The sequence below is a fragment of the Suricata suricatta genome, chromosome 1, assembly GCF_006229205.1.
Source record: "Suricata suricatta isolate VVHF042 chromosome 1, meerkat_22Aug2017_6uvM2_HiC, whole genome shotgun sequence".
NCBI classification, from domain to species: Eukaryota; Metazoa; Chordata; class Mammalia; order Carnivora; family Herpestidae; genus Suricata; species Suricata suricatta.
Genome location: NC_043700.1, coordinates 67,514,651 through 67,537,544, shown reverse-complemented (window position 1 = coordinate 67,537,544; position 22,894 = coordinate 67,514,651). Strand labels below are relative to the sequence as shown.

Genomic DNA, 22,894 nt, shown 5'->3' with positions numbered 1-22,894 from the left:
AATCAGGCTTTCTCCAAAGCAGAGCCTAAGACAGGGACTTGAGAAGAGGGAACTTATTTGGAAGACATTCCCATGAATAATAATGACAGAGCAGGACTGTGAGGTGGGAAGGGAAAAAAGGAAAGCCAAAGGCTTTATTAGTGAGGTCAATGCCCTGAGTAACTGGGATTCCTCCAGAACAGTTGGAGAAGGGTGCAGAGTGCCCTCAGAATTATTTTCTGAAAAATTAGATGCTGGACCATTTATTCATGAGAACTCCCTTCTTGGTTTAGTGTTTCTGTGTCTACCACAATCTCTAACTGTTGACTAAAAAAAATGTGAACAGTGGGTACAGGGCAGAGCTAGGACCTGCAGTAGTTCTAAGCTTTGATGGTTATGGAATAATATTATGGAATATATTGGAATATTCCATTGAATATAATGGAATATTACAGAATATAACCTGTTATAGGCTGTTCCATTTTATTCTTTATTCTATTCATTTATTCTATTTATTTATTTTAAAGAATAAAATGCAACAGTCTATAACAGGTTAAAAGGTTCATGTAGGCCTTTTTTTTTTTTTTTTTTTTGGAAAGCAATATGGTGATGGCTAAAGGAATAAGAAAATTCCTATTCACTTTCTAAATTTCGCCCAACACCAGATTCTGCTAATTCTGGCCTCTGTTTCATCTCCTAAGCTCACTTCTCTATATTCTATCCTTCAAAATCACAAGGAAAGAGCTAGAGACGTAGGTTTTGTTTTAGTTGTCTTTATTTGTTATATTTTTTATGACATATGTGAAGGAGAAAAAAAGTCATCTTATCTCTCAGGTTCTAGGTATTTTTACTCCTGAAACAGATTAGATTGTTTCTAGAGTCTGTTTTAGGCCCAGAATTGGTCATGACTCATGTCTTCTAAACATGTTTATCAGTCAATATTGCTTTTAGCATATTCCTTCTGTATTTAATGTGTACCTGCATGTGTGTATAGTGAGATTTGAAGTTACCACAAATCCTTGCCTCCTTCTGGTAGATTCTGTATTTACCTGCTTTAATGCCTGAGGATGTCATTGCTAAATTTGATTCTTTGAGTTAAAGTGTTTTTCGGGGAGTTCTGTATAAAATATCCATATATAAAATATCTTGGGGACAGCAAATACTATAACTGGTTATAGGGGTTTTACATTTGATCATGAAGAAAGATTTCTCAATCTGAGGTAAACATCACATTGAGAAATTGGTTTCCAAGTGGCAGTATTTCATATGTATGTATATAAATCTCTCTCTATATATATAACCAGTCATAAATTTTATAATATTTTGATTACAAAAATTAATGAGCATATATGTATTTGAGGCATTGTCAGATACTTTCCTGGCTGAAGGAATAAAGTTTTTCTTGTGTTAATTCATAATTCCCTGATGCACTAAATTCAAATCCTTGAGTAATCAGTGCCTGTGTTGCTAAGGTTAACCACTGAATTGACACTACTGAGGAAACCCAAGTGGAATCCTCTTTAAAAAAGAAAAAAAAACTGTGCTCTTTCAAAAATATCTAATGTTTCTAATTTTTAATGGAAAAACCACTCTTTATTTCTTTCATTAGTATGTTCATCAATAAGGGAAGAACACTTCTCAACCCAAAAGGCTTAAAGAGAGTAGAATAAATAATTTCCTTATGTTGTTTGTAAACACATACCAAGTTGTACAGCCATGTGCTGAAAGGGGAGTTATTAAATATTTTATGCTTCCAGACACCACGGCCAGGACACTAAGAAAGTGACTCTGCCTCTTTTGCAGACACCCACTACTCGCTGTGTGAGCAATGCTAGTCACCTGTAAAAACCCAAGGAAATAGGAGGGGTCTAGGGTATAGTTTTGATGAGTTCCCCACTCTCTTTACCACGTGGCGTGTTGATGTTGTTTATCTTTCCCCAAGACTGCATTAAACATTACAATTTATTGTAGTCCACAAAAATCAAGATTTTAGGGTGGATTGGGATCTTCAAAATTATGATCGGTTTTAAACACTTTCATTTCTTTTGGTAGTTGATAGGTATAGAAGTTAAGTCACTTTTTCCCATGGCACGCAATTCCATCCGTGGCAGAGCCAAGACTAAAAATGGAGTTTCTGACGTCTAATTACTTTGGTAAATTAGACATCAAATGACCATTTCGAGGGTTAGGTACACGGGGAGTGCTGGCTGCATGTGTCGTTCTTAGTGCGTAGCAGTGGCGAGCCAAGGACAGGGTGACGGAGCTCCTGCCTTGGCTCAATGGTTTTCAAAGCAACAGTTCAGAACTTGGACAAATAAATAACGTTTTCTAGAAAAAACTTTTTATCGCTGACATTGTTTCGAATTGTGGGCACTTTATTATTTTTACATTATGTATAAAGCACCCCAGTGTGGATGACTCTCAGTGTCCTAGAATTGCTATGCTACAGATAAGCAGTAAATTAACAATGTCCATTTAAATTCCAATAGAGCACATTACAGCAGCCCGACGGCTGGTAATTTATCAGATGAGATTAAGGCCAGAAGGACAGTGAACATGAGATGGAAATGAGGTTTGAGCATGTTTCCGACCTCTATTATGTAACGAATTTCTTCTCCCAGAGACACCCAAGTTCAGCTTTTGGTTTAGCACTCGTAAGAATATACAAATATGTGACTGGGAGAATAAACGTTTGTCTTTTACAAGCTCTTTATATTATATTTCCTAAAATGCTATGCCAAATGTCTTATTGGAATAGAGTAATGAAATCTTTTCTCAGATTTTAACTTAGCCTCCATTGTCTTATTTAACGTTTGTAATTTTGGATCTAAAAGCAGATCTTGGCTAGTCAAATGACTTGATTTGGCAGAATACCCACTTTTTTTAGCAAACTGTCCCCAACACAGATCCACACTAAAGTTGACAGAGTTCAGCTTCTCTGTACTAGTTGAAAGGAGAGCCTACCTAAAAGCACACAGAGAGAGCTGATTGGCTGGTGCAGAGTGAGGAGGGTACATAAAAGGCTGGTCTGTTAGACCGTCTGGAAAGGTCACTGATATCACCTGTTCAGAGTCAAACCTTGGTGCTTCTCCTACTCTGTGTTTTCACCATGAGTGGGTGTCCCTTTTTAGGAAACAACTTTGGGTGAGTATTTACCTCTGTCTTAAGAACGGTTAGGCTCTTAGAAATGCCAAGTAAGAATGCTTCAATTTCTGAATTTCAAAAGCATTGAACATTGTCACTCATATTCTCTTGTTAAAATAATCAACTTTAGAGACAGTAAGGAACCTTGATCACTCAAAGTGTTAGTTATTATACTTTCTCAAGATTCCTGTTTTCCTCCTCACTTATCTAATCTGTAGATGTGCTTTTAAAAAATTGTCCATGGAAGGCAGTGAAGACGACAAATCACAAACCGGGCTGAATAGAGCCAGCAAAGGAGGACTTATCTATGGCAACTACCTGCAGGTAAGTAGTAGAGCCTTTATGGTGGGCGCTCAGCTTCCTTTGCTAGCTGCTAAAGTCCACCAAGTGACACTTTCATGTTTTGGGATTTGTTTGTTTCCCAGTCACCGAAAAGTTTTCTGGACCTCATGATATCCCTTTTCATGCAATGTATGCCTTTTCAACTTTTTAAAGAATACTTCAAGAGACTGATATACGAAAATTCACCTATCTGACAAAGATACAATAGAAGCAGAGAGGACAGAATCTTGAGCAGAAGAGTTTGAGTGATAAGATAAAGTGTAGATAACTGTCAGGCATTGCGCAGCTTGTGTAACTAAGACATGGTCACTTAATCCAGCTTAGATCATTGCAGATGTATCCAGAAAATTTGTTATATGGAAACCAATTTGACAATAAACTATTTAAAAATGCAGAAAAAAGAAAATTTTATTTTTTAAATCTTCTGTCATAATGTAGAAATATCAAAGACACATGTTTTCTTGAAATCATTAGTAAATAAAAGAGGGATATTACAAATGAGGTATTTGGCAATAATTCTGGGGTAAATTTACAGCCTGTTTGTCTTCTATATTTTTTAAGAAGTCCCGTGTGTAGACCCTTTGATGGTTTTACTGATGGGCTTCTGAGGATGAGATGATAAAGAATGTTAAGATCTTCTTAGAATAGGCTCTCTGGGGAATAAAAGAACAGAAGGTGAACAGTGAGCTCAGCAAGTGATCAAATTTTTATCATACTCATATCAAGAGACAGAAGGGGTATGATTTCTCATCAAGTATAACGTTATTTGTTATGAAAGAATCCTACCAAATATAATTTCTTCTGAAAAGAATAAAAATCATAACTTTAACTCAGACTTTACAACAAGACTCATGCATTTTTGAAAAAATAGATTGCTTCCTGAGAATTTGGGAACTGTTTTTTTTTTCAGTACTCTACTTTGTTTTTAATGTTTACTTATTTTCAAAAGACAGAGAGAGAGAGAGAGAGAGAGAGAGAATGCAAGTAGGGGAGGAGCAGAGAGACCGAGATAGATGATTCGAAGTGGCCACATTGACAGTAGTTTCAGTGCAGCAAGCTCAATGTGGGGTTTGAACTCATGATCCCTATGGGATCATGACCTGAGCCAAAGTTGGATGCTCAACTGACTGAGCCAACCAGGAGCCCTTTGTATTCTACTTCTTATTAAAATTGAGTAAAAAAACAAGTTTTACAATTTCAAAATTAGTCTTTTTTTAAATCTTTTTTTAGCTTTATTGAAATATAACTGATATATAACAGTGTGTAAGTTTGAAGTATATGCCATGTTAATTTGACACACATATATTGCAAAACGATTACCATCATAACATTAGCTAACATCTGCATGACATCACATAATTACCATTTCTTTTTGTTGGTGAGAACAATTAAGACCTATTCTCTTAGCATTTTTTTAATGTTTTATTTACTTTTGAGAGAGAGACAGAGACAGTGTGAGCAGGGGAGGGTCAGAGAGAGAGGGAGACACTGTCAGCTGTCAGCACAGAGCCTGACACGGGGCTCGAACCCACAAACTGGGAGATCATGACCTGAACCAAAGCTGGACATTCAACTGACTGAACCACCCAGGCGCCCCTCTTATAACTTTTAGATATATATAATATAGTTTATTAACTATAATCTCTATGCTATATATTAGATCCCTATAATTTATCCACCTTATGGAAGTTTATACAAAACTGGTCTTTCTATTTTTTGTTTAAAGTTGGAAAAGATTTTGAATGCACAAGAACTTCAAAGTGAAATAAAAGGAAATAAAATCCATGATGAACATCTTTTTATCATAACCCATCAAGGTAAGTTGCACAACAGGTTGGATGGTAACTAATCCACAGGCATTGCCCAACGATAATGAGGGAACCTACAATTCTTTTAGCTATTAGATGGGGAAAGATTATATCACTTCTGTTAGAAATCCTTGAGAGTATTTTGCTGCCCGGTAAATTCTCATAAGGCTTCCTTCTGGGGTTTATAACAGTCGGCTTTATTTTTTTTCACTGTTAATTGGATCAGGAAGGACTTTCTCTTTTTTCTAAATCCAAGGGAACTTTCTATCTCTTGGAATTCACACACAAAAAATTGCAAGTTAACAAGTTATTATTTTTCTGCTTGGAGCTTTAAAACACTATTTCCAAGAAATAGATCATGCAAATGTATTGTGATTTTACATAATCGTATATAAACTTGATACTAAACAGAAATATTAGGTTTGCCTAAAATGTATGTTTACTCTCTCTAGACTTCTTACCTCTGGGCAGCGGCTTTTAATGTAGGAATCCATGACTTTTGGAGTTTTGAAAGTCCCTGAAATCTTTGAAATGGTGTGCAAAATTTCATGAATATGTATCTTAAAGATTAGGTCCATGACCTCAGAATACTAAGATTTACTCTAAGATTATTGGTGTCCTAATATTGTCATCTGTCTGACCAGGGCCAATGACTCATGCTAGTCGGTGCCCCATTTCTAGACACGTTTCTTTTCCCTTCCAGTTCTTTATATCTTTTCCTCAAATGGTTGTTTGCTTGACTGACTGGTTAAAATGAGCAATTCCTCAGAGTAAAAAAATAAAGATGGAAAATAAGTGGCTTGATGTGTTACTTCTCCTGCTTTCATATTTATATTTTTATTGGTGACTTATGCCAAGACAAAATTAGCAGAAGAGGAATCATGGCAGGGTAGCACAAATTTGGAGTCAGAAAATTGTCTAGAATCCCAGCTCTACCATTATAAATTGTGTGACCTTGGTCAAGTGTCTTGACCAATGACTCTATTTCTTTGTCTGTAAAATGGAGAGAATGACTTTATCTTCTTGTTCCTAGAGTTCTTGTGAAGATGAAATGAATTAATGTGCCTTGAGCACTTAGCCCAAGGCACAACACAGAATAAGCGTCCAACAAATGGAAGTATTATTATTTGATAGGGACACTTTCCTTCCATCCTTCAGCTACAACGTGTGGTCACTGGGTCACAGAACAAGCCACACAAAGTCAGACTTGAACAAAAAATACAAAATTAATTAATAAACATCTGATTTGTTCTTTGTCCAAATATGAGAACTAAATCCCTGAAGGTCTCCTTAAATGTAATTTAAAATTATAAGTTGATTCCTCTAATTAGTACAGAAACATAGCCTTTACTCATATGGTAGCACCAAATAGAATGTGCTAGGAATCTCTAAGATTATAAATACTTTATGCTCATCTAATAACTACATTGGCTATTTGTTTCATTTATTCAGAAAACAATCAGCCACGGTTTATCTTATGCCAAAACGGTGCTAGGTACTGAGGGAAGTAGACGAGTATGATGAAGTTTTAGACAATTCATAAGCTTGTCCTCCCATAATATTCTAAGCCTCTAGGAACCAAAACTTTGTCCTATTTATTGGGTTAGTGACTATTAATGTCTCAGTTTATAGATGGAGCCGAGTATCACTGTCTTCCACACACCTTCAGCTTCCGAATAGGAAGCTAACATTAGATTATGTGTTATATATTAAAAGACCTAGAAAACATATTTGTTGAGGGAAATCAAAATAATAATAATGAATATAAAGCATATAGACAACATGGCTGGCATATTCAAATATCCAAAAAAGGCTATGGTAACATTATCACTCATATTTGTTTTTAGCATAAGATAAGTCTGTATTGATATTATTTTTAAATTACATTTTCTTTCTTTTTCAATGTGTTAGCCATATCTTTCATGTGACTATGGTGAAGAAGTCTCCATAACCTTTCAATTGACAGTGATTTTTCCCGTTGCAGCTTATGAACTCTGGTTTAAGCAAATCCTCTGGGAATTAGATTCTGTCCGAGAGATCTTTCAGAATGGCCATGTAAGTTTTTATATCACAATATTGAAAATACACTTTTTTGGGGGGAGAATGTAGAAAAATGTTGCTAATTGGAAAAACTTCATACCAAATGAAGGGATTAATACTTAACAGAAACATTAAAAAATTTTTTTTCAATGTTTTATTTATTTTTGATACAGAGAGAGACAGAGTATGAGAGGAGGAGAGGCAGAGAGAGGAGACACAGAACCGGAAGCAGGCTCCAGGCACTGAGCTAGCTGTCAGCACAGAGCCTGACGTGGGACTCGAACTCACGAACGTGAGATCTGACCTGAGCTGCAGTCGGAGGCTCAACCGACTGAGCCACCCAGGCGCCCCACAGAAACACTTAAAAAGCCTTTCTGAGTGGATGAGAATGTAGTCATATGTTCCCAGTGCCATTGCTACCTTCCAGCTACGCATTGCTCTAAGGTTCCTTTCAAATTTCAGTTTCAAGCCCCTTGTTTAGAAATTGATTTTGGTTTTCTTTTCCCTTGAAGAAAGTTGATATATATGATGGTAGATTACCAATATAGCTAATATAGATCCTTTAATTAATAGGTGCCAGGATTGTATTTCTAATGAATATTTGCTGTTGGAAGATAGAAATGATGATGAGGAAAGTGGAACAGTAAGAAAGGAAGGTTTTTTAAAGACTATTTTTAAAGACTAATGGGGGCACCTGGGTGGCTCAATTGGTTAAGCGTCTGACTTCGCTCAGGTCATGATCCCACGGTTTGTGGGTTGTCCCACGTGGGGCTCTGTGCTGACAGTTCAGAGCCTGGAGTCTGCTTAGGATTCTGTGTCTCCATCTTTCTTTGCTCCTTCCCCACCTATGCTCTGTCTCTCTCTGTGTATAAAAATAAATAAATGTTGAAAAAAAAAAGAAAGACTAATGATTCCAATTTTGCACACAATCTTTGCACACAACTTATAGTTGCTATTCATTCAATATATACATATGGCAAATGTTAATTCCAATGTTCCTCTTTAAAAGTTAATACGAATGCATTGTGGTTAGTAGTCTATCTTGTATCTTCTAGAAATCAGAACTGATTACCTGATGCTTCATTTCTTAACTCTCAGGTCAGGGATGAAAGAAATATGCTTAAGGTTGTTACTCGAATGCACCGAGTGGCAGTGATCCTTAAACTACTGGTGCAACAGTTTTCCGTTCTGGAAACAATGACAGCCTTGGACTTCAATGATTTCAGGTGTGTACGTGTGGCTCTGTAATAATGCTGTGAGGTTTACCTTTCCATTCTTGTGGGGCAAGAAGAGAACATGTGTGTCGTGTGCTGTGTGAGTTAGGACCTTGTCCTTTTGACCCAGGGTCACTATAAACATTGGGATTTTAATTACAAAGCATTTGAGAAGTTATTAAAAATATTTCATCACCCACTTTTACACATGAACATAATATTATGATCACTTAATTTCAATTCATTGTTGTGTGCCCGTTTTCATCTCAAATGAATGTTACACTTGATCTTAGCCAAAAGGCTGAGAAGCCACTGAAACGAATTTAGACAACTTATCAAAATGGCTAATGTGGCTGATACAATACATACAACTAAATTTAAAAAAAAATTAAAAACTTAACATAAAAGAGAAGCAAGAGTTGATGGGAAGCCTGTCAGCAAAAGTGTCAGTTTAAGTTATGAATTGAACTATAAATTTTAGCTCTGCATTCCCAGGCAGCCAAAGCCATATATATATAAATAAAGTCTCCAATAAAATATATATATAAATAAAGTCTAATATATAATATATATTAATTTTTTTATAGTTTATTTGGTTTTGAGACAGAGAGAGACAGAGCACGAGTGGAGGAAGGGTAGAGAGAGAGGGAGACACAGAATCTGAAACAGGCTCCAGGCTCTGAGCTAGCTGTCAGCACAGAACCTGACACAGGGCTCGAACCCACAAACTGTGAGTTCATGACCTGAATCGAAGCTGGACACTTAATCGACTGAGCCACCCAGGCACCCCCATATTTATACTTTTTAAAAAACTTTTTTTCATTCCAAAATTTCAGAAGAGATTTTTCTTTAAGAATACCAGGTGAATTTAATCATGTAATAGGCATTTAATGATGTAATAGGTTGTCTCCAACATGTGTGACAGTCAAGGGATTTTTTTTTTAAAAAGCCCTTGTAGTGGATTTAAATTTTGAAGCCGTACAGCCAATTAGATGAAGGAAGCTTAGAAGGACAGAAGAGTTTGGGTAGTTGTAGGGTGGGAATAAGAATATTTTTTGATTGCCCGTTTTGTGTGAGGCAGTATCTCATTTGTTTCACGAGTCGGATCTCATTGATATTCATAATACTAGGTAGTGAGATCAACAATATTCAAGAATAGAAATTTATGAAGGATTAAGTAATAATTTACAAAGAATCTTTCAGCACTTAGAATAAAAGTATTGTTCAATGTACACCTGTCTTTATCGTAGGAAAAAAATTAGTACCCAAACACATAAACGTATCTGTGCATTTGTGTATATGTATATATATGGTATATACATCATGTGTATATATCATAGATGACATTTCCCAAACTATATTAACATGTCATCTTTCAATTGATTAAGCGACAGCGAAACAATGTTAAGGTAGCTCAGTTTTCTTTCTTTGGTAAGGTTAAACCATGGGTCCAACTCTAGGCAGTTCTGTGTCCCAGTTCTGGTGATGTCTAGAAGAGTAAAACTGATGACCTCTCACAACAGAAGAAATCATTACATTGATTTACAATGTCAACTCCTATCTTCTTTCTTTTCTCTTCCCTTCCTCCATTTATTCTCAAAGAGAGTACTTATCTCCAGCATCAGGTTTCCAGAGTTTGCAATTCCGACTATTAGAAAACAAGATAGGTGTTCTTCAGAGTCTGAGAGTCCCTTACAACAGAAGACATTATCGTGATAACTTCAAAGGAGAAGATAATGAACTGCTACTTAAGTCCGAGCAGGAAAAAACGCTACTTCAGCTAGTGGAGGTAAATGGTCAAATACTGTCTCTAAAGTCTAACTCCTCACATCTTCTTAACTGCAGTTGTGCTACATCGAAATTTTAAAAGTCACAGGTTGTATCACCTAAATTACAAATAAGAACAAAAAGACTTTGCTTGAACTCAACTAATTAAAATATTTAAAATATTAAGAACTCCCTGAGAATTTCAAAAATATTTATATAATCAACTCTGTTAATATTTAATAACCTTCTTATCTTATAATACAATTCCTTTAAATAACCCTGCTAAACAACATTTAATTAGCTGGTTTTTAAACTGAGTGTAGTTAATTATTCAGTGAGCTCTACTTCTTTAAATTATTCCATTATTGAAAAGTTCCACAACTTGTGTGTTTTTCTCAAACTGAATACTAAGAGTATAGCCTTCAGAGTTTGTTTCTTTCATATCTTACTTCCCCATGGGTCTATCAAAGGCCTTGAGGGATTAGTGTTTTTTTCACATATGAATTATTAAATAAAGATTATATGGTCTTGATTTTCTTCACAAGGGTTTTTCCTTTACAAATTAAAATGTTCTTTTTGTGACTTACACTTTGCACACTGATCCCCTGGTTATTGTGAATGTGGATTTAGGTTAACATATATAACGCCGCTCATAAAGATAGGGAGGGAGAGTCACAAAGCTAATTTCAAAACCCAGAATAAGTCAGGACTCTCAACTGACTTATTTTGGGTTTTGAAATTTTGTTTCATTTCTACATTAAATTTCTACATGAATTTTGTTTCATTTCTACATTAAAAAGTTTTATTTGTTAACTGGTGGAATTATTAAAGTAAAGAAAACAATTTTTGTGGACTCTTAAAATAACTGAATGTTTAGTTGATTTCAGATTTCAAAGTTGCCAAGATACTATGCTTTTCCATTTAGAAGAGACCATATCATATGCATGTCATAATTCTTTCATGTCCTAAGACATAAGGTATTTTGAGAATAAACCAGAAGACTGCATAAAAACATTTAGATATGTTTATAGACTTATAGAACAAAATTAGAATTTCTATAATAACACATTTCTTAATAAATACAAAGTAAACATTATTAATATGATTGCTTTAAAGATTAAGGAATGAAATATAAATTGCTAATCAGTAAATGAAGACATTTAAGGGAAAGAGAAATATTTATATGCAAAAAACTTATGATATATTTCCTGTTTTAGGTTCATAGATGTTAGGTACAATGTATTTTACATATTTAAATTTTATAATATATTTACTTTAAAAAATAATACTTCAGGCATGGCTGGAAAGAACACCAGGTTTAGAGCCACAAGGATTTAACTTCTGGGGAAAGTTTGAAAACAACATTCTCAAAGGCCTGGAAGAAGAATTCACAAGAATTCAGGTATTTAGATGCCATAAGTAAATATGTTTACTACAGATAAAGTATTGAAAATTTTATTTAACAAATATATAGTTTTCTCTTTTATTTTTCTTATATTCTTTTCTTTAACAAGTGCATCTACACAAATATATTACAGGATTAAATTTATTTTGTTTATGAACTATAAAAATAAAGTAACAAGTTTATTATAGGTACAATTTTGTGTTTGATAAATATATAAGATTAATAGACCTTTTTTATTTTTATTGAAAATTTCATATCCATATCATGACCAATTCTAGATAGAAGTAGGCTCACAAAAGATCAATCAAAGATATCCTAGGCCCTTCTTACTGTCCCTCAGTTCAAATTTCTTTCACTTGAGATACTGTTGATTGATTCCTCATTTCCCTCAAACTACAGCCCCTCCCCCATCCTCTCTTCATTACTAAATGTTTTGAAAAAATTATTTCAAGCCTATGTTTGGAGAGGCTGTATCTGGAGAAGCTGTATCAGGAAGTGCCTATAGCAGGGACTTTAAAGTCACATTGCATGGGTTCAAGTTCTACCTTCATCTCTTAATAACTGTGACATTGAACTTCTTCTGTTACTTAACCTCCCTTTGCTTAACTTTCACCAATGGCAAAATAGAAAGTAAGAGTATCTACCTTGTAAAGTTATTATGAGCATCTAATTAGGTTGATATTGGTAAGGTATTTAGAACAGTAGTTAGCACAATTATTTCTTTTTCTTTCAACTAATCCTCAACCCAAACTAGTCTATCTTCTTGTGGCATCATTCACAGATGGCCTCTAGGTATGTAAATCCAATGGCCATTTTTATTTTACTTGATCTCCTAGTAGTATTCAATAATAATGACTACTTATTCTTGCTTGAGAATTTTTTCCCTTGAATTTGGTACCTAACATTCTGTCTTCCTTTAATTCTCTGATCCTTATTGTCTTGATTTGTTTCCTTTATTGGCTTAGTTTTCTTTCTCAAACCAGTAAGTGGTGGGATTGGCTTAGACCCTTTGTGTTCTCTCTCTGTACTCTTCCACTAGATGAACTCATTTATACCCACCATTTCAGTATCTACTAATATGCCAATAACTCTCAAACATTTATTTCCAGCATAGATATCTCCTTTAATTTTAAATTACATATTTAGCATCTTACTTTATAATTCCCTCCTGGTCCTTTCAAAAACATAATGATAAAACTAAACTTAAAAACAATTTCCTCGTCCTTCCACTCTCATACCAACTTAGTCTTCGACAAGTTGAAGAAGTTTTTCTCTTGTAAACCATCTAATTTGTCAATGGTGAAACACACAATTGATCTTTGGCACCTCCCTCTTCCTCAACCACTTCAAGTTATCATCAAATCCTACCAACTTTACCTTCTAAATAGCTCTCAGATATCTCCATTTAATCTACCACCACCAGTCAAGTGAAAACTGCTATTGCTTTTCGCCTGGATTTATAATATTCTCTCAGCCATTCTATACTTCTCTCCAGTATGACTCCATCCCAGTTTATTCTCCACACTGCAGTTGAAGCAATCTTCTCAAAATGCAGATCTGATCATGTTTTGCTTTAGCATAAAAACATGTCTATGACTCCCTATTGTTTTTAAAATAAAGATAAACATCTTTAACATAGTCTTCAAGTTGTTTTGTGATCTCATGTGGTCCAACCATACTGAATTTCCTTAAGTTGAATTTAGTTCTTTGAATTTACCACCATCTCACGGTCTTTTTATGTGTTATTCTCTGGACTTGGCGTATTCTTCCTCAGGTGATTCCTTCCTATTCGTTAGGTCTTGGTTCAAAGAAAACTCCTTCAGAAAGATATCCCCTGACCTCCTCACTACTATAATTTATCATGGCATTATGCTCCTCCTGTATGTTACTGTCAATACTTGCAATGTAATGCCTAGGTGATTATTTGTTCAATATCCTATTCCCATCAGATAATATGTGCATGAGATCAGGGAACTCTATTTTTTTAAGTGTATTTATTTATTTTGAGAGAGAAATTGTGTGTGTGTGAGTAGGTGAGGGGCAGAGAGAGTGGGAGAGAAAGAGAATCCCAAGAAGGCTCTGCACTGTCAACACAAAGCCCAATGTGGGAAGATCATGATCTGAACTGAAACCAAGAGTCAAACACTTAACCCACTGGGCCACCCAGGTGCCCTAAGGAACTCAATTCTTGCTCACCTTATCTCTATCAACTTAACATGACATTTATTAAATAAATGAATAATTAATTGACAATCATGTGCATACAAGTTCCTACCACATGAACAATCGTTCAGACAAATGGAAAATAAGTGAGTTAACTAATTTTTGCATCAGCTCAACTAACTGGGTTATAAGTAAAGCAGAAAACTAAGAATTTCCTGAAATGAATCAATAGATACCAAATGAATAAATATCAGAAGGTGAAAATCATCTAAGAAATTATACTTACAACATATAATACTGATTATAGAACTTTAATAGAGTTAATAGTTTTTCTGACCAGAAATTCTTAACTTTTCCTTATTTCCTTTCCCTTGTTAAAAAATTGTTCTCTAAAACTAGATCATATCTACTACTTGTAGTTATTTCCAATCATCTGAGTCCATTTCTCATGTTACTTATGAAAATTTCTCATGATATTTGAGATTAACAAATCATGCAAACTTAAATAAAAGGATAGAACCAGTGAGTGTGAAGATCCATCTCATAATTTGCTGTGATATTAGATGATATGGTTAATATTCCAAGTATACTCTTTCTGCTCCTGGTGAGTCTATTTCTCACAAAAGATGTTTTCCAAAGTAAGAATCTATGGTCTCTCTTGGGAATATTAATGTAATATTTTTCCTAAAGGCTAAGGAAGAATCAGAGGAAAAGGAGGAACAAATGGCTGAATTTCAGAAACAAAAAGAGGTGTTGCTCTCCTTATTTGATGAGAAACGTCATGAGCATCTCCTTAGTAAAGGTATTTTATTCTAAGGATCCTTTCCCCAGAATGTATGACTGCAAGATCAAAATATCAAACCTCATGTGGGGGAAGTAAAATGAAAATTTATATCCCACTTACAGAAACAAGAACTGGGTTTGTTTTATCTGTTACCACCTCATAAAGAAGTTTACATGCCCCTTCATCTTAAAGACATTAGTCAGAAGCTTTCATAATATGCATCAGATGTATTGGATACCAAGAGAAATTGAATACGATTTTGCAATTGGTTCAGTCTAATAGGGATGGAAATGAAGACCATCGGTATAACTACAAACAGTACAGTAGCAGCCAGAGACCAAAAGAATAACTATTGTGAGCACTGGGCGGTTTGACAGAGGAAAGAAGTTTCCCAAGCAGATTAAGAAAAGCACATATTTAGACCTTCCAGCATAATTAATGTTGGGCTATTATTTTCTGAAACCAATTGACCAGTATAATCAACCCTTTCATCAATAACTCTTTTATATGTTTAAAATTTTTGTGTTCGTTTGTATTTGAATCTTTTATTATAAAGTACTTATAAAGCTTTTGCAAATAGGTAGATAGAAGTAAATGTTAATTTCTATAACATCAGTATAAGGCATAGTAGCATATGAAATTAAATTCTACAAACTTAAATGTTGTTAGCCCCAGTTTTCTATAATACCTCTGTAAAGAATAGCAAAATTTTGTTTTTCTGCTGATAGAGCAAAAGCCTTTTATTAGAGCACACATATAAGGTTTAATGTTTTATTCTATTTTTGAGAGAGAGAGAGAGAGATAGAGAGAGAGAGATAGAGGATGGGGGAGGGGCAGAGAGATAGGGAGACACAGAATCTGAAGCAGACTCCAGGCTCTGAGCTGTCCACACAGAGCCCCATGCGGGGCTCAAACTCACAAGCAGTGAGATATGACCAGAGCTGAAGTCTGATGCTTAATGGACTGAGCCACCAGGAGCCCCTATGAGATTTTATATAATGGTTGTACTCCTTGAAGCTGAGTGATTTTAACTAATCTAAGTAATTTTAAGTGAACTAAAAAATTACTTTCCAATGAACCTTGGAATGAGTCTTATTTAACTTTCTAAAAAGTAAATCAATTTACTATATGGCTTGAAAAATATATTTTATAATGGAAGTAAGATATTTTCTATATCAAGTTTTCCTAACATGATATTTAAGGTTTTGGAAATTTAAAGTGCATACATATTTTATATATATATATATAAAATATAAAGAGAGCGGGGAAGAGTGAGGGACACAGATCAAGGGAGACTACTGAATACTGAAAACGAACCATGGACTGAAGGGGGAGGAAGGGTGGGGGGTGATGGTCATGGTGGGGGCCCTTGTGGGGAAGAGCACTGGGTATTATATGGAAACCAATTGGACAATAAACTATTAAAAATAAAAAAATAAAAATAAAGTATGCATATGTATAATACATATCACATATATATTTAAAGTGTGTGTGTATGTGTATATATATGTTTGCTTTTTAAAATCTAAGGAATAAAAAATTTAAATTAAACTTTACATTGTTTTTGGGGCACCTGAGTGGCTCAGTCAGTTAAGCGTCCTACTTAAGCTCAGGTTATGAGTTCGAGCCCTGCATGGGGCTCTGTGCTGACAGCTCACAGCCTGGAGCCTGCTTCAGATTCTGTGTCTCCCTCTCTGTCCACCTCTCCCCAGCTTGCACTCTGTCTCTTTCTCAAAAATAAATAAACATTAAAAAAACCTTTACATTGTTTTCTTTTTTAAAAAACATTTTTAAAAATGTTTAATGTTTTTTAATCTTTAATTTATTTTTGAGAGAAAGAGAGAGAGAGAGCATGAGCAGGGGAGGGTCAGAAAGAGAGGGAGACGCGGAATCCAAAGACAGGCTCCAGGCTCTGAGCTGTCAGCACAGAGCCCAATGCGGTGCTCAAACCCACAAACCGTGAGATCATGATCTGAGTGGAAGCTGGACGCTCAACCAACTGAGCCAGGCTCAGGGGGCTAGGTGCCCCCTTTACCCTGCCTTCTAAAAATATATAAAACTTCATTATTTAAGGTGATGATGCTAAATTAATATGACTGCCCTAAATTTCTCTTTAAATTAAAACTTGCTCTGTATCTTACAGGTGAAAGACGGCTGTCATACAGAGCTCTTCAGGGGGCCTTGATGATATATTTTTACAGGTAAAAGCAAATCAGAACAGTAGAAACAGAAATTGAGGAGTGAATACAGATAACATAAATGGCTTATAAATTGCAATCATAGTTTTATAAAGTCATTAGTTTGGGGAAAGCTTAGAAAATAATTGTGACAGTTCATTAGTTGTTTTTTGTTTCTTTTAGATAGTATGAGTATAACTTTATCCCTATGGTGGGTAGAAATATACATATATACACACACACACTAATTGATGAAACATTCTTTTAATTAAATTCTATAATATATCATATGACATTAAGTGTCCTAAAAAGCCAAAGTTTAATCTGCCTCAGAAACTCAGTCATAAAACGTGTTCCATCATTAAACAAGGTTGTTGAGTTATTCTTATTTTATGAAATTAAAAAAAGTGGGTAAAGTGAAAACACCTTTATAAATTGTTGTTCTCTTTATTCTGCAATTTCAAGTAAAATAGTCTTCACCGTCTAAAGTGTCTGAGGTGTCCCTTAAATGTCCATCTACTCCCATCACATGTGTATAAAGGCCTCATCTCCATGGTTCATAACTTAAATGTGCCAGAACAATGGAGAGCACACTAGCTAATATTAAAAGCAGCAACAAAAATAAAACCTCTGTTGACTAGATCTCATCGTATTTATTTGATTTTTTAATCATCTCAAATTCATCTCTTCAGAAATATCAACAAGATCTTTTGACTCTTTTCTTAAACTCTTACTAAATGTGTGCCACTCAAGTACATGTATCTGAAGCAGAAAATATACTGAGATTTGTTGAATGACTAGAAGAAAGGACAAAAATATATACATTAGAAGAAATAAAGGGCAGTTTTTGCTTCTGTGTTTTAATATCTTTGCCCAGGAGAAGATTTTGAGTAGTACTGTCTGGTGAATCTGAGATAGTGTATATTCTACCTTTTAATGAGAATCAATGTTAGGTGTGACTCTGGCTGGTTATTTCATGTACATTACATGGAAAGTTCTAGATTCTTTAAACACATGCTATAAGATGAGCAGTAGTATCTTCATTTTTGATGTGAAGAAACTAAGACTGAGACAGTAATCAAGTGCTGTTACAGCTCTTAAGAGGCAGAGTTCACATTTGTTTCTGGGGCCAAGAGATTATAAAACTCCTGCCCTTTTGAACACACTGGATTTGCTTCAATAGATTTATTATTATTTCCCCTTTAGGGAAGAGCCTAGATTCCAGGTCCCTTTTCAGTTGCTGACTTATCTGATGGACATAGACGCACTCATGACCAAATGGAGATGTAAGTCTGCCCACACCTTCCAGCACCCCCACCCCAACCTCGATAACCCTTCGCCCGCATCCTGCTCCTTTACTCCTTTTCTCTATCTGCCGGCTCCCCTTCCCACTATCTTATCTTTCCTCCTTTGTGTGTGAATGAGCTCTTTAAAAAAATCAGCCCAACAATCACTCTTTTCCAGGGCCATTTACCTGGTACACACAGCAGGCGTAGCACCTAGCCCAGCGTACCCTTAGGGGCCCATGAAACTGTATTATTTGATAATTAGAAGAAAAAGTTAACCAGAGTTTAAATAAAATGTCTTAATATATAACCACAACTTATTCATCTTGAAGCCAATACAATTTTAAAATATAATTTATATACATGAGCAATAAAAATTAAACTATTCATAACATCAAAAATAATAATTTATATACATGCATATATATACATATATGTATGTGTGCATATATATATACACATGTATATGTGTGTGTATACACCTGTGTGTGTGTGTGTGTGTGTGTGTGTAAGTATGTGTATTTTTTTAATGGAGGAAGGGACCCATGCATGAAGACAAAGGTGGCGAGGGCTCCTGAAAGTCATAATGCAGCCCAGTGCTTCCCTATTGTGTCCGCAGGCTAAACATAATGATGGATGGAGTCAGTTGCATGTAACCTGAACCCAGTGGGGTGCCAGGCAACCTACGGGTTTCAACTAGCTCTCACATGTACACCTTCCATATGGCTAAGTGATAAGGTGTGAGTGGTTTCTTAGAAGTAATAATCATTACCAAGCCCTTGTTTTAGAACATTGTGGAACTAATGGCAGAAAAACACCCATGGAGTTACCTTGTGTGTTTGCCTAGATAACCATGTGTGCATGGTGCACAGGATGCTGGGCAGCAAAGCTGGCACCGGAGGGTCCTCTGGTTACCAGTACCTGCGCTCAACAGTGAGGTACGATGGGGAAATTCACCTGTTTTCCTTGGTGGGAATCTCTGATTCTTTGTTTCTCCACATACACGTGCATTACCTCGGAAATGTGTTTTATATTTGCTCCTGTCTGAACTCCTGACAACACATTCATACTGGCTAGATTAGGGTGTTCCTATTAGAGAGGTCATTGTAAATATCCTTAGCCCTGGAAGTTCACCCTGAGATGAGATGAGGCAAGGTGTCAATGGCTGCCTAACCTGAGAAGATATGAGGAATTCACGGGAATGTTTTCAACTCATTCTGGCCCAAGTTTGGACTAGACTCAAACAGGTGCCATTCATTCCACTAATATCCTCACACTCAGGTGAATGACACAGCTAAAAAATAGTTTCTTGTTCCCTGGTATGAGTTTGTTTTCTAAAAACTACTTCTATCTACTCCAGAGAGTGCCTACAGAGTAGTTACAAGGAAAGGGGTTAATATTTAGTTAGCACTTAAAACCCGCTAGAGAGACTTCCAGGACATTTGTTTTCTTAATTTATTTAATGTTCACAATATTATAGATGGATATAAAGATAAATATATATGAAAAGAGGGAAACTTACAAGGCCCTTTGGGAAAGGAGAATCTGTTCCAGAATAAATTAGATATTCACATTTAGTCCCTAAAATTCTTTATATTGTACCTGGCTTTCATCCCTCTTCATCTCTATCCCAATCTCAGATTGACAGTTATAAAACTTACATGTTCAATTCTTTATCATGTTTATACATTTTTATAAATTTATATAGGAACAAAATCTGGACTAAAAGATTTATAAGATTCATAGGTTAGAACTTCCACAGTCGTTACAAATACTTTCTTTCCCCGGGGATACATTCTCTAAGCATGAATGTCTATAGGACATGAACTCTCACATTAGCGGTGGTGCGAATAATTAACACAAACAGCATTTTTAATGTGCCATGATCCCACTATGTCTTTACAAAAGCCCAGTCAGAGGAAGTGATTGTACTTTTTATTTTACAGAGTTAGGAGCCAAGACACTGAGGTTTAGACAACTTGTCCAAGATCACACGAGTTGTAAGTGACAAAGCAGAACTTGAAGTCTAAGTTGACCTCAAAGGCAAATGCTCTTCTGCTATAAAACTGCAACAGTTAGAACAGTTGACTAACACACATAAGAACTACTGTAAATGTTAAAACCACGTTTATAGACATTTATTATGAATCTAAGATGGGAGTTCAATTTATTAGTCCATTCATGTCAGTTACTTGACAGCTACTTTGCAGGTGGGAAAGATTTTTCTAATGAACAACTATGAATTTTGTGTGATTTAATTTTTTAAATTTTGGATACCATCTTTTAAAAGCCAGAAACAAGAACACACCCTTATCTTTATGAAGGTAGTATTGCAATCATAAGACTCTAGGTTTTAATCTGAACCAGCTTGGTCAGGATCAACAAAACACAGAATATTGTTTTATGGGCATGAACTATGGATATGGAATGAAGATAAGGCCATTTAATAAGTATACTCCTTAATTATATATGTATAATATGTAATACATATGTAGTACATAATACACAAAATGTAATTTATAATATATAATTAAGCATATTAGTACTAATTATGGCAAAAATCATGAAATTTTTTCTTTAAAAATTTTAAATATTTCATGTCAATAAATCTACAAAATTTGTATATTTGTGTTTTTCCAGTGACAGGTACAAGGTATTTGTAGATTTATTTAATCTTTCAACATATCTGGTTCCCCGACACTGGATACCGAAGATGAACCCAATTATTCATAAATTTGTTTACACGGCCGAATATTGCGACAGCTCTTACTTCAGCAGTGATGAATCAGATTAAAATCATCCGCAAAGATCTATGAAGACACGAATTTCTCAGTCTTGTTTTTTTAAGTTTTCTATGAAATTGCATGATACACCGAGTCCTATGTAATATATGTATATACATCAGTAAGCATGTGTTGCTCTAATGATTCAATCCTGTAAATAATTTTATTAACTCATTTTTGTAATGATGAATTAAGGAAACTAATTCAGTTGAATTGTAACATTGTATATAGGTTTTCCTGTTAAAAACTCAATTGTCCCCTGATAATTATACCTTAAGGTAAACCATTTAACATAATCATGATCTCATTTCATACTTTAAAAAGCATGAAACTTCAGTGATTTCAAATATTTTATGCAATAAAATGTGTCATTTTATACAAAGAGTTACACAATAAAAAATTTAAGAAATAGTAAGAATTAGTTTTTTTGCCATATATTGTTTTGGAAATATTGGTTGTATCTATTAGGATTCTTCGATGACCAAAGACAGAAATCTATCTGAAGCTAGCCTAGAAGGAACTTGGCAGATCATTACCCCACTAGCTCAAAGAATTGAGAGGAGCCTGGGGATCCAGTTCCTGGAGAACTGTATTCCTAGAACTCTTGGGGATCCTCTGTGTCTCACCTCTTCCGTTCTGGTGTAGGTGTTGGCTTTATTCTTCCCTGTTGTAAGCCAGTCCCTTCCTCGGGAGAGGTCCCGGCTTCCAGCACCTCTGGACCAGAAAGCCAAAGGTGCTCTTCCTAGCTCCAACGCTTGTGGTCTGGGAGGCAGAGTCAATACAGGATTGAAGTTGAAATGAGTGATAGTTTCCCGAACTTTCCAAAAGAAAGGAGGAGAAAACAGACTAAACAGTGATTCAGTTCATTTCTAATAACGAGTATTAGACCAAGAGTTTAGATCAGACAGACATTCTTTTTCCAGATTGGCCTGGAGACTGGCAATACTTAATTAAATTTCTTATATAAAGGGAGTGCAAAATATTACCAAAGGGATCTAAATGCCCATCAGCCTTGACCTAGGGTGATTATCTATAAGCAAGCAGCAAATTCTTGATGGAATTGAACTATTCTTTGGTCTCAGTTACAAGTTTTTTCTTATAAGGATGATGTTGTCTAGTTTGTCTCTAGACAATTACATATAATTGCTTTTACCTACAAGGCCGTTTGTTTGTGCGTGTGTGTGTGTGTGTGTGTATGTGTGCATGTGTGTGTGTACATATGCACATGTACATAGTACCTGACTGTGGCTGAAAATTAGAAAGACAAGTAAAATGGTGGCTAAAAGCAATGGCTTTGAAATCAGTGAGCTTGTGAGCAAATTCTGGCACTGCCATTTATCAACTATCTGTTCTGGTCCATACTCCGGTGTAAGCCCCAGTTTACTATCTAGATGACAGGGATAACAATACTTACCCCAATCTCTGTTTTTTCTCATGCAATAATGAAAAAAAAATATGTTAGCAGATCTGTCACCAAGATGCCTTGGAATCTTAGAATAAATGCTATTTATCAAGGTTTATTCTTTTAACAGACTAAATGAGTTGACTTAGCTCTTTTTATTTCTTGGTGTATCTAAACCAAAGAGCTATAAGAGTTTTCTCTTTCAAAGAATATATCAATAATTCTTGATGTAAAGTCAAAACAATTTATAATGCCAGTTTCTACCCTTGCTCCCATTCAAATTTGTTTCTAGTGCTAATGCTAATGATCTACTTTCAATTAAAAATTTTAAAGGGGTCACAGAGTCTACATAAAGTTGCATAATTTAGTATTCACTTGAGAGCTTTAGTATCTCCTTTTGTGAGATCACACCCAGAAACATCTTGATGATTTTGGTTGTGACTCCCAATTTTATGTGAAAATTTCATTGTTTTCCTTTTAGTCTCACTGGGTGAGCTTCAAGTACCTTGTTAGGGCTGGAGGACAGCATAAGCCCATGTAGAACAGCAGAGACTGAAGTGAAGAAGGTAGAAAAGGGGCTTCTTCATGAAAAGTATTTAA

At 35.2% G+C, this 22,894-nt stretch overlaps 1 protein-coding gene across 1 annotated transcript; it reads left to right on the top strand.

Moving 5' to 3' along the window:
- The first annotated feature begins 3,043 nt into the window (after window positions 1–3,043).
- TDO2 (tryptophan 2,3-dioxygenase) lies at window positions 3,044–21,276 on the top strand. The gene is made up of 12 exons (XM_029939772.1): window positions 3,044–3,123; window positions 3,342–3,447; window positions 5,192–5,282; window positions 7,258–7,328; window positions 8,412–8,539; window positions 10,130–10,316; window positions 11,589–11,696; window positions 14,553–14,664; window positions 16,790–16,847; window positions 18,030–18,109; window positions 18,957–19,047; window positions 20,750–21,276. Exons 1-12 carry the CDS (start codon window positions 3,089–3,091, stop codon window positions 20,901–20,903), a joined length of 1,221 nt encoding a protein of 406 aa, XP_029795632.1. The 5' UTR covers window positions 3,044–3,088; the 3' UTR covers window positions 20,904–21,276.
- Window positions 21,277–22,894: the final 1,618 nt, after the last annotated feature.

What these genes read in the sequence shown, in the direction of transcription:
- TDO2 (XM_029939772.1), top strand. Translation starts at nt 3,089, where the DNA reads ATGAGTGGGTGTCCCTTTTTAGGAAACAACTTTGG. An exon ending in TCTATGGCAACTACCTGCAG is followed by an intron (nt 3,448 to 5,191) that starts GTAAGTAGTAGA and finishes TTTTGTTTAAAG; the next exon opens with TTGGAAAAGATTTTGAATGC. An exon ending in ACTCATGACCAAATGGAGAT is followed by an intron (nt 18,110 to 18,956) that starts GTAAGTCTGCCC and finishes GTGTTTGCCTAG; the next exon opens with ATAACCATGTGTGCATGGTG.